Here is a 10,840-nt window from a genome sequence, read left to right as displayed (position 1 = left end):
TGTGTTTTTTTTTTTTTTTTTTTTAGCCTTAACACCTTCATACAAAGTCCAATGCAATCAATTTCCTTCCACCTAATTATTAGTCTCCGAGGTCAGAACTGGAATATACGATTGCTATAGCTATAGTTATTTTTTTATATTAGGATATCAATATTTCTGATTGTAAAATGTTTTATCAGCCCATAATGCTCACAGTCTTAATTCAAATAAAAGGCTTAAGAAAGACGTGAATAGGAGAATCTAAATTTGTAATCCTTCAGGTCATGGTCCATCACAAACTGGGTAACACTTTAGTCTTTGCAGGTGACCTCCTTATGCTCTTTATTTGTCGATAAGGGAGAGATGTGGAAGGTTTCCTGTCAGCCTCTATTTTTGACCCAGGTTTAACAGTGAGCCACTGCTGGGGAAAGATGACTGCCAAAGATGAAGCTGTTTAGCGACTGGATGTGACAACAAAAGGTCATATCAAGAAGAAAAAAGCTGATTCAAAGGACTCTCGACAGAATCGGTAAATGAAATGTTGGACTGATTTAAGAAAATCTTACATTGGCAGATTAATGTCTAATTATTGGTCACAGAGCTGCTTTCACAGTGTTTTCATATTTTACCATTTGAAGATGCATCTAAATGCTATTAAAGGCTAATCATTTTGACATAAAGTGCATGATGTCAAAAATCTAATTATTAAACAAAGATAAATCATATATGCACCACTTTTTTTTTAATATTGTTCGCTTTTTGAGATTATGTCAAACTTATCTCAAAACTCAATATCTATTACCACTGCTGAGGGGTTAAATAATGAAAAGCTGAACTAAACAGGAAATAGTCCAACCTATCATGCTGTTGCAGCCACTAACTGTTTGGCAGGCTTCGTCTGTGCAGACAGAGCGTCTGCATAGTGTAGCATGAGATGTGTTGTAGATGTTGTATATTTATGTTGCACAGGAAAATCATCTTGAACACGTTGGGGGGGAAATGGTCTATTTTGGCTTTTGAACAAACTACATATGTTACAGAATTACATCTATTTAAAGACCAATTGTGTCTCCGATATCTTCCAGTCAGGCTTCCGTACTCTCTACAGTACACTGCCCATATCAAGATGTTCAATGACATCCATATAAATGCAGACTGGAAGAACCACAGAGCTGGCATTACTGCACTTAGTGCAGCCTTCCACAGTGTTGATCACAAGAGCTTATTAGAGCGGCTGAAAAACTGGGTCGGCCTTTCTGGTACAGCGCTGGACTGGTTTAAATCGTATTGAAACAACAGGTTTTTTTTTGTGTCAGTAGGGAATTTTACATCAGAAACAAATATCACATGTGCCGTTTCACAAGAGTCCATCTCAGGGCCCTTTGTATTTACAATCTACATGCTTCCCTAACTCAGATCCAATTGAACGACCTACTGCTGTACATTATGAAATCACTAGGTAACTATGAACCAATTCAACTGCTGCTGTAAATGCAAAAAAGAAATCAATACATGGACGTGGCACAATTTTCCTCTGCTGTATCAAAACAAAACTGAAGTATACGTTTTTTAACTAAAGGAATAGTGCTGAAAAGTTAGCACCGGGCTCAAGTTTACGCAGCAAGAAACCAACCAATCAGGCACTAAATCTGGGTGTAGTGATGGATTCAGACCTGAGACTTCAAAGGCATGTGAAGACGGTAAAAAAGTTGTCCTTCAATCATTTAAAGAACATCTTTAGGATTAAAGGACTAATGTGGCAGTAGGACCTTGAAAAAACATTTTATGCAACTGATTCAGAACGCTGCTGTCTGCGTCCTCACTAGTACTAAGATAGTACATCACCTCAGTTCTAAAGTCCTTACGGTGGTTCCCTGACTCCCAGGGAATATTTAAAATACTTCTGTTAGTCTATAAATCACTGAGTGTCTCCAAAATGAATCACAAATTGCTTTCAATTTATCACCCGCCCAGACCTGTAATTTGCTCTGTACTGCCATAAGCAGAACCAAACTTGGAGAAGCAGCTTTTAGTTTGAATGCTTTACAAATATTGAGTAAGAAAACTAAGAAAAAGACATAAACCCAAAACTGTTTTAAATCCAGATTAAGAATTTATTTCTTAAGAGCAGCCTTTGCAGGTGCTATCTAAAAAATATATTTTGTTAGTTCAGCCGGAGTTTTTTCATTTCTATCAATCATGTTGAAATATAATTATCTTATTCTAATTAACATTTTTTATCCTCCTTATTATCTGGATTGCCTGTATCCCACTGCAATGCAGTTCTTTTTTTGTTTTAATTTACAGCACTTTCAATTGTTGCGCTACTTAAATGTGCTACATAATAAACTTGTTTTAACTTGAAAAGCAAGTTTATTATGTTGAAGTGGAAATTTTTTCATATTAAACAAACGTTTTTCCACTTAAAAAATCACATTTGCTGCTTTGTAAAGAAAAAAAAAACATGGCTTTATTGAAGGCAACACTACTGGTTAATCCTTAGGCTCATAACAGAACTGATCAAATTTACATCACAAAATTAAATCAAAGAGCAAGTTTATCAAAAAAAAAGATTAATATTAAAAGTGAAGAATATCAGAGGTAAACACTTACTTTTTTGCCCATGTTTCCCTCAGGTCCCATATCACCTGGTTGCCCAGGCAACCCCTAAAAAAAACAAATAAATGTTAATTTTGAATTTGATCCTATTTGTTAACACATACATTTTTAATTACAGTTTATTATTCCTACTTATAAACATTTCAGATCAAGTCTAAATATAATACAAAACCAAATGAGTTCATGAAAAAAACAGTTTGATTTGCTTAAGTAGTGACAAAGGCTATACAAACCAACTTAAATGAAAAAGGAAATTATGATTTAATAGCTGCTTTTTGTTCTCATTCATATTTTGGAATTATCACCTGTTTGATCGTCTGAAACGTGGACTTAAAAGCAACAAAAAAAGAACCACTATATCTTTGTATAGTTTGTATCAACTGTACATTTTTGTTTGTGAAAAAGCAGTAGTTGGATTTAATCGATTCCTATATAAGAATATGGAAAAGTTAGAAGAACCTGAAGTCCACGGTTTCCTCTTGGACCAATACTGCCTTCAGGACCCTGAAAAACACATTTTTATCCTTTAGAAAGTAATTTCACAGATTTAAAAGGAAAGCAAACGTACATTATATTCAAATAGATTATATTTACTCTCACATTAGAATAAGAAATATGTACAAACATACTCTGTCTCCTTTAATGCCTGGTGTGCCACACTCTCCTCTCTCTCCCTGTGAGAGAATAAACAAATTTCAGGTTCCTACAAGGCATCCAACTCAAATACCATGCCTCTGATAAATACTGCAGTCTCAAACACAATCTAGCTTTAAAAAAATACATATGTTTATGGGTTTAGCTCAGAGCTCATTTGCACGACTAATGCCATGGGAATACACAGAAACAGACACAAGAATGTACAGATACATGCAGACAGTTTTAAGAGGAAACATGGTTGAACAAAGGGCAAGAAAATGCCACAGTCTTTTTACATTTGCAGCCTGTCATCATGTCTAAAGCTCATAATCCTCTTACTGTCATTTATAATGACTTTAAATGAATGTGGGAACCTTGTGTTTTGGAAACTAAAGAGGTAGAAGAGGGGTTTGCACCAGAATCCATACAGTACCTTCTCTCCTTTGTATCCTGGCTTACCCTGTGTGTGTAAGACAGCTTTGTTTACTCAGGAGTACACAAGAGATGTCAATTTGCAAAAAAAAAATATAGCATTTGGTGGATGTTTTGCACAGAGGACAACTCAGTGGACCAAAGGGAAGACCTTAGGCTCACCTCTGCTCCTTCCTGACCTGGAAGTCCACTGAGGCCACTTTCACCCTAAGGAAAGATGATTTGATTTAACTTGAAAAGGGCATCTTAGTATAGCAGATTTATTTTTAGAAAAACATATTTATAGCTGAAGGTTAGCAGCACCTTCTGCCCCTTCAGGCCGGGGCTTCCATCTTCTCCTGGACGTCCTTTCTTTCCCTGTTGAAGAAGACAAATCAGGCATTTTAAGATAAAAAAAAACATCTCAACCACTTCAGACTACTCATTTGTTCTTTTGTGTAATAACTCTTAAGTCAAGGACAACAAGCTGATAAATGGGCTTTGAACTGTTGAATATTTCTTCTAATTTCTTTGAGTTGTGGTTATGGGTTTGAAGATGACTTTTAAGGGTAGGCTTAAAATTTGCCGTTTTGATAGAGCTTTTAGTCAGAGTGTCTGAGGTTAACCTAAGCTATCTTTATAGTTATGCTGCTATAGGCTTAGACTGCTGGAGGACATGGGGACCCCTTTTTATCATCCTGCTTCATTCTCTATTCTCCCATTCTGCAGTATTTTTTAGTTCAATCTCTTCAGAAGCCTACAGACCAGAACCACCAGGCACCGGAACAGCTTCTTTCCCACAGCTGTCATGCTCCTGAACGCCTCCTGACACAACTATAAGGACTGTATCCCCCCCCATACAATAATAACATATGGACTTTCCTCACACTGTTCCTCACTCAATCTGTATATAATCTGTATACAATCTGTATACAATCTGTAAATCTTATCTGCCATTATTTATCTTGTATTATAAACCCGCTAATACATATATAATCCTTTTCCTAACATTCCTGTATATTCTGTATAATTTGTGCATGTAGCTCCCATATTCATATTTATATTTATACACAACTTTTTACAGTCCCTAACTATTACTTTTTGCTTTTACATACACCTGTAATAATATTTATATCCTGTAAAGCACTTCTGGATAGATGCAAATCACATTTCGTTGCCTTGTACTCGTGACAGCTGTGCTGCTGCCAACAACAACTTTGTTTATAGATGATGTATGTTGGAGCTTGGCCTGTTTTTCAGTGTAGTCCTGTTTCTCTGACTGTGACTTAAGTGTATGTGCTCTCTTTCATCCTCTGACACGGGAGCTGGCTCAGGGGCTTGTCTGCGTGGCTGTGCTTTGTGTGTTTCCTGGCCGGGGCCACCTGTGGAGCTGGTTGACTGTTGCCTTCTGTATCTTTGCTTCTTTCTGTATGTCTGCTTCTGTCTCCTTGAACCCCAGTCGGCCTCGGCAATTGACCGCTCAAACTCAGCCTGATTCTGCTGGAGGTTTCTTCCTGTTAAAAGGGAGTTTTTCTCTCCACTGTCGCAACAAACATGCTTGATGTGAGGTATTGCCTTTGAGACATTAAGTCGATGCAATCAGCTGGTTTTCCTTAGATAGAAAACTCTGACCCAGTCTGATCTGGTTAAATATTCTCTATGAAGTGCCTTGAGATGACGTGTGTTGTGAATTGGCTAAATAAACTGAATTGAATTAAATTAATGAATAAAGAGCATCCAGAAGTATTGGGTGTTATCATAGAGATCCATCATTGAATAGAACCATTAATGGTCTTTAAAACTTCCATCTTCAGCACTTAAAGCTCTTCATACCAATAGAAGAGATTATCTGTTTAAAAAAACATAGCTTAGGTCATCAGTCGAACTTAACTAAAGCTTAATTGTCCCTTTTTTCCAGTATTTGATTCTGTGAACACTCCAGTGTTCAGTCTATCCCTGCTATCTGTGGCCACACACACTGCTTCCATCACTGCATCCCCTGACGCCCCTGATGTATAACAGCTTTTGTTCAGAGTTCCTTCTGGGTAATTACTTTGCTCTAATCCAGAGAAAATACTTCAAAGCAATAATCACCTTGTCTGATTGAGACTGACCTTTTCTTTGGACCAAAAGGCAAGTCCATATCACGGCATGTCTGGCAAGCAAAGAAAGTCCTGCATGTAGCATTGGATCTGCCAAGCATGTGTTCTCAGACAGACCCCAAGAGGCTGGATTCCTTCAACAGACGTGACCCTGCTGATTTCCCATGTAAATATATGTTTAGACCTGTTCTCCATAAACTGTTGGAGGAATGTGAGGCATCCGCTTTACTCTCGCTGCTTCGGGGAGACAAGACTTCTAAAAACCCGCACAAGTCACTAAACTCCTCTGAACCCTGCAATTATGTGGCCTGTAGGAGTCTTTGTCTGCGGTGCCGTCCTCTTCACTGATTGTAAAGGAGACAGATTTAATGCCTGGGAGCAGCAGAGGAGCAGAATACAGCAGAGGTGGTTTATTATGGATGTGGTTAGTGATTTTAATGAAATGGGTAAAAAAACACTCACATGTGCCACACTTCCTGAACCCCATTTGTTGGGTTTTCTTTGTAAAAACCCTCTTGCATCCTTCTGATCATCCAGAGCTTCTGGTCCTTTCTAATAAGGTTCTCAGACAATCAGGCCCTCATTACTATAGATCCTCTACTATGCTGATGGGTTAATCATTTTAATGCATTGCTGGTCTGAGGAGGGTTTGGTAAATTTCACGTTTGATTTTCTGATACTAGATAAGAGAGGCTGTTTTCCTGAGGTGTCGCCTAAACAACTGGTTGGTATGTAGAAGTAATTATAATAGCTGTAAAAGAGGCTTGGTGACCTGAGTTAAGTTTTTTTTTCTCCTTTGGGTACATGCCTCATCCCTAGTGCCAGAACCAGTCTACCTATTTACTGCCCACTAATATTTGCAGGAATGGTAGAGAAATCAGTTATGCACCCTTTTTGAATGTATTGTGGCTTTTTGAGATAACTGGTCTAAATCTGCTATTCTGCACTTACTCAGGTTAGATGTCTATTATATGAAGAACTGCATACTGCTTGGATGTAAAATAATTGCCATCATGGCTTTGTCAAGCTGCTGCCTACCTTTGTGAAGCAGAAAAAAGACTAATACTAAGTAAATCCAGTAGAACTTTTTAATTGCCTACCTGGAATGGATGATAATTGTTGAATAATTTTTTGACTCTCAAAATGGTATCGGTGCCCTATTTGTTGGTACTCGCTGATACCACCATTTTAGTGCTTGATCGGGGCTCTGTCCGATACTGGTATTGGTATCAGCGCACTAATTAGCAGCCTGTTATGTGCAGGCTGTTATGCTGCTGCAGCCACTTTAACTGTTTGGCTGGTTTCATCTGTGCAGACAGAGCATCTGCATAGTGTGGCATGACATGTGTTCTAGATTTTGTATGTACTGGCCAATAGGGGGCCTCCATCTGCCAAACTCAGACCAGTTTCTGTTTCTGCCTTAGTCTGACCCCTCCTCTAAGGTCATTTTGGATACTCCAAAAGGGACTGAACCTCTGATTTGGGACGAGCCTAAAGCCTGGCATATACCATTCCAGGTTGTTTTTGAGGCAATTTTCCAGTTTTGTCAGAAGTTTGGGGATCAGACTGACTCCTGGCCCAATCAGGTATTGCGTTGTGCAGTTTGGAAAGCGGTCACGAGAGGAGATTAGCACCTCACAACTAGCTCCCCATCAGAAATTGTGGGTTGCAAGAAAATCTAATTAAAATTGGAAATATTTTGGTTGTTCTCGTGAGTGACTCGTGTGTTGAAGCTGTGACACGATCAGAGGGAGAAATCTTTCCAAAAGATTCTTTTTTTTCTTCTTCTATTAATAAATACCTCTATTTATTGCGTTGCATGTTGGGATTGTTTAACACCCTTAATTAATTACTCCTTTTTCAGAAAAAAAGTATGATAGGATTGATAAATGAGGCAGTCATTTATTCAATTTTCAAAATTAAACAGAAAGAGTTGTTTTGAAAATGCCTCATTGAGAAAAACAAGATATTTTTATATCTCTCTACCAGCGATGCTGAAAGATGGAGAGGGTCCTGTCCTGTCAGAAAGCTGTAGTGAAACCAGCTTTATATGAGCCTAATGAAGGATCTTTTATAGAAGACAATTTTGGGTTAACCTCATGTCATTTCCAGGTTTGATGTATTTAAAAGTGATTTTTTTTTTAAATGTAATAAAGCCAAATATTGTAAAGAAAGAACTCAATTTTTTTCTCTCATTGTTGCAAGCAAAGAACACATATAGTTGATTGAATTTAGAAGAACATTTAAATAAAAAAGATTTTAGAATTTGTAAAATTGCTGTTTTCCGATTAAAGTTTTTTAATCAGTTTTTTTATTTTCTAAATTTTTTTTTGCATTTTTCCCAAACATTATATATATTTCCAGATTTTATGGTTTTTAAATTTATTTTTTGTTTTAATTCTTTTTTTCCCCTTCAGATTATGCTTTAGAAATTGCAATCTTCTAAGTGAGATTCACAGATTTTCTTTTTTTATTTTAATTTGTATGCTTTTTGAATGTATTTTTTTTATTATTATTTTAGATTTTTTTCCAAAAATGTTTTTTTTATTATTTTTTTTTAATGATTTTTCAATTTTTCTAATTTTTTTTTTTTTTTTTCAAATTTCAGGTCGGTCTGCCTTTGTGTCACATGTATATATCCATAATACTGTGGTTACCTATGGTTTAAAATGGCTGAATGCTATTACAAACTACTTTAATTTCTGCATATGAGCAAAATTATTATTCCCAGATTAGTACCTTGTTAGCTGCTCAATGACTAAGCCACATAAAAGCCATTATGTATGATAGGATAACAATGAAGTATAACTTACTGGAGAGCCTGTGGGTCCTCTCTCACCTTTCTCACATTGACACTGACTTTGGGATAATGGACACTGCAAAACCATCAAAACTGAGAGTGAAAAAGAGCAAATGGACCAAAAACCAAACACAATTTAGAATAATTGTAGTTTTAATACTTACATTTTCATCTGCCAGCGCTGTCTGTGGGCAAAAAACACAACAGAGTCAATTAGTCTGAGTCACTCAGTGGATTTTAAAAGAAGACTTGTATTTTATTACACTGCACTGGGCATGATAGCTAGGCTCAGCTTAGTGGGACTGATTTATCTTCTTGTTTGAAGCTTACTTATGATACGTAATAATAGATGGTTTAACCAGTCGCCTATGAAATATCTTTCTTGAAGTCTTCTTTTTTAAATCTGTTCTCCACAAAGGACTGAACAATAACCCATCTGGTTCCTCAGATTACATCCTGTTTGTCTTATATGACCCATCTTGCCAGAACTCTGATTTCTTTTGAAAGCAGATCAAATTGTCCAATATGTAACTCTACATCCATTTAAAGGAAAACGTGGTGAGCGATAAAATATTTCGACAAAAGGTCGAGCATTGGGACGTAAAGCCATGCAAACAGGCTGCAGGGTCTTATAGAGCTACATCTTTAATGAAGCGACCAAAGATGAAAGAAAACCTCTGAGCTGGTACAGAGGCACATGCTTATGACATACAGATGCTGCCTCTACAAGGAAATGAGATGAAAGTCTGATCCTAGCTGCTGCTGGGCCTTAGCATGCCAGCAGAATGTGGTCTGTCAGATGCTATGCTTTGGATGTTTTTGCACAAGTTTCCCATAAACTTTACCATTCATGGCATTTCGATGTGTACCACCTGTGTCAACACTTCAGCTCCAGCCTAAAGTAGTGTTTGTTGGATAAAATTGCATGTGTTGCATGTTCTTACTAGATTCTGGCGCTTACTTCATCCTTTTTTCCCCACAGTGAGCTTTAATACCTAGCATATGTGCCGACCAAAAGTCAAGATGTTGACTGTGGGATGTTGTTGTGCAGCACATATTGTTATTAACCCAACAGTGGCTTATAAAAAAAACAATCATTAAAGTTAACCTAAACAATCAGGTGCAAATGCTTTGGCATTTCTAAATTTTAAATATGAATGTTTACAGACAAATCTCTATGTTTTTTAGCCCTGTTGCTGATTTGAGTAGGCGCGTAGGTGGCAATCTAAGTTACCAGCGTTTAGAGCAGACCTGTTAGTCTAGCAGCAGGTGTACATTAGGGATGCAATAAGCCAGGAAATCATAGCGTTGGCTGTCATCGGCAGCACAAGCTGGGGAAGTTGTTATGGGGTGCATTGTGAAACTAGAAGTGCTAACATTTGGAAAGTGCCTGTTCACATAATGGCTTTTTGATGCTTCCATCTCCAATCAATTTCTGCCCTCCGGAGAAAAACAATTATCAAACAAACATGCAATTTCACCGGTGACATAAGTTCCAGTGAAATGTTGTGAGCTTTGGATGTTTTTTGCAAGTAGGAGCATGTACACCGAAAACATGTTACTGTTCTGTCTCCTTAATTAATTTGTTCGAAAGAATTCAAAATCTTGCCAAGTTGTCATATATTATGTTTTGGGAAAATGAGCAACCTGTTACTTTTTCTGTCTGAGCAGAACTCAGGTGTTAGTCTAATGAAACCATTAAATGTCTTATAGGGCTCTGACACAGATTCCTAATCTGCACCTTATAAGGAGACAATTTCTGCAATTTTTTGGAAGCAGAACAAAGATTAAAGTTTAAAATGCGACATTCCTAAACTTCAACTAAAACCACAACTCAGTTTTAGTGACTAATTCAGTGCTTAAAAGCCAAATATTGGAAGATTTTGGTCTTACTAATCAATTAATATGAAAAAAAATTACAGGAGGATTAAAGATCTTAAAATTTTAACTCTACTCCTTTTGATAGACAAACAATTTAGACCGTTTTAAATCATGTGATCTTAATCAATGATTCCTGATGAAGGCCAATTAAAGATGCAAAGAGAAGTTTAATTGAAAGGGCTCTCTGGTTGCTAATTACTGCCGGCACTAGAGTCTTGAAATATGCTATTGATGAAAAATAAAGAAACCTTTTGCCGGTTCTGTTTTTTTAACCTGACTCCGCCAGATGGATTTGCTCCGCATATCCATCTGGAAACCTTCTGTTGAAGTAATTTTGGGAAGGGGCGAAAATACTGGTTAGCTGATTGGCCTATGTTGGTGATAGACGGGCCAAATAAACCAATCAGATCAA

The 10,840-nt window shown here is 37.1% G+C and overlaps 1 protein-coding gene across 2 annotated transcripts in view; it reads right to left on the bottom strand.

The window, feature by feature from the left end:
- Positions 1-10,840, bottom strand: part of LOC107087214 (collagen alpha-1(XXVIII) chain-like) — a 54,352-nt gene that overhangs the window by 39,424 nt on the left and 4,088 nt on the right. For both annotated transcript variants that reach the window (XM_015378662.1, XM_015378670.1), the window contains exons 4-11: positions 8,712-8,732; positions 8,561-8,623; positions 3,970-4,023; positions 3,829-3,873; positions 3,668-3,694; positions 3,228-3,272; positions 3,058-3,102; positions 2,593-2,646 (exon numbers count right to left, since the gene is read on the bottom strand). In XM_015378662.1, the coding sequence (XP_015234148.1) occupies positions 2,593-2,646; positions 3,058-3,102; positions 3,228-3,272; positions 3,668-3,694; positions 3,829-3,873; positions 3,970-4,023; positions 8,561-8,623; positions 8,712-8,732 (354 nt within the window). The remainder of the gene's footprint in view (positions 1-2,592; positions 2,647-3,057; positions 3,103-3,227; positions 3,273-3,667; positions 3,695-3,828; positions 3,874-3,969; positions 4,024-8,560; positions 8,624-8,711; positions 8,733-10,840) is intronic.

This window comes from Cyprinodon variegatus, unplaced genomic scaffold (assembly GCF_000732505.1).
Source record: "Cyprinodon variegatus isolate N-32 unplaced genomic scaffold, C_variegatus-1.0 Scaffold9, whole genome shotgun sequence".
NCBI classification, from domain to species: Eukaryota; Metazoa; Chordata; class Actinopteri; order Cyprinodontiformes; family Cyprinodontidae; genus Cyprinodon; species Cyprinodon variegatus.
This window is presented reverse-complemented; position numbering and strand designations above follow the sequence as displayed.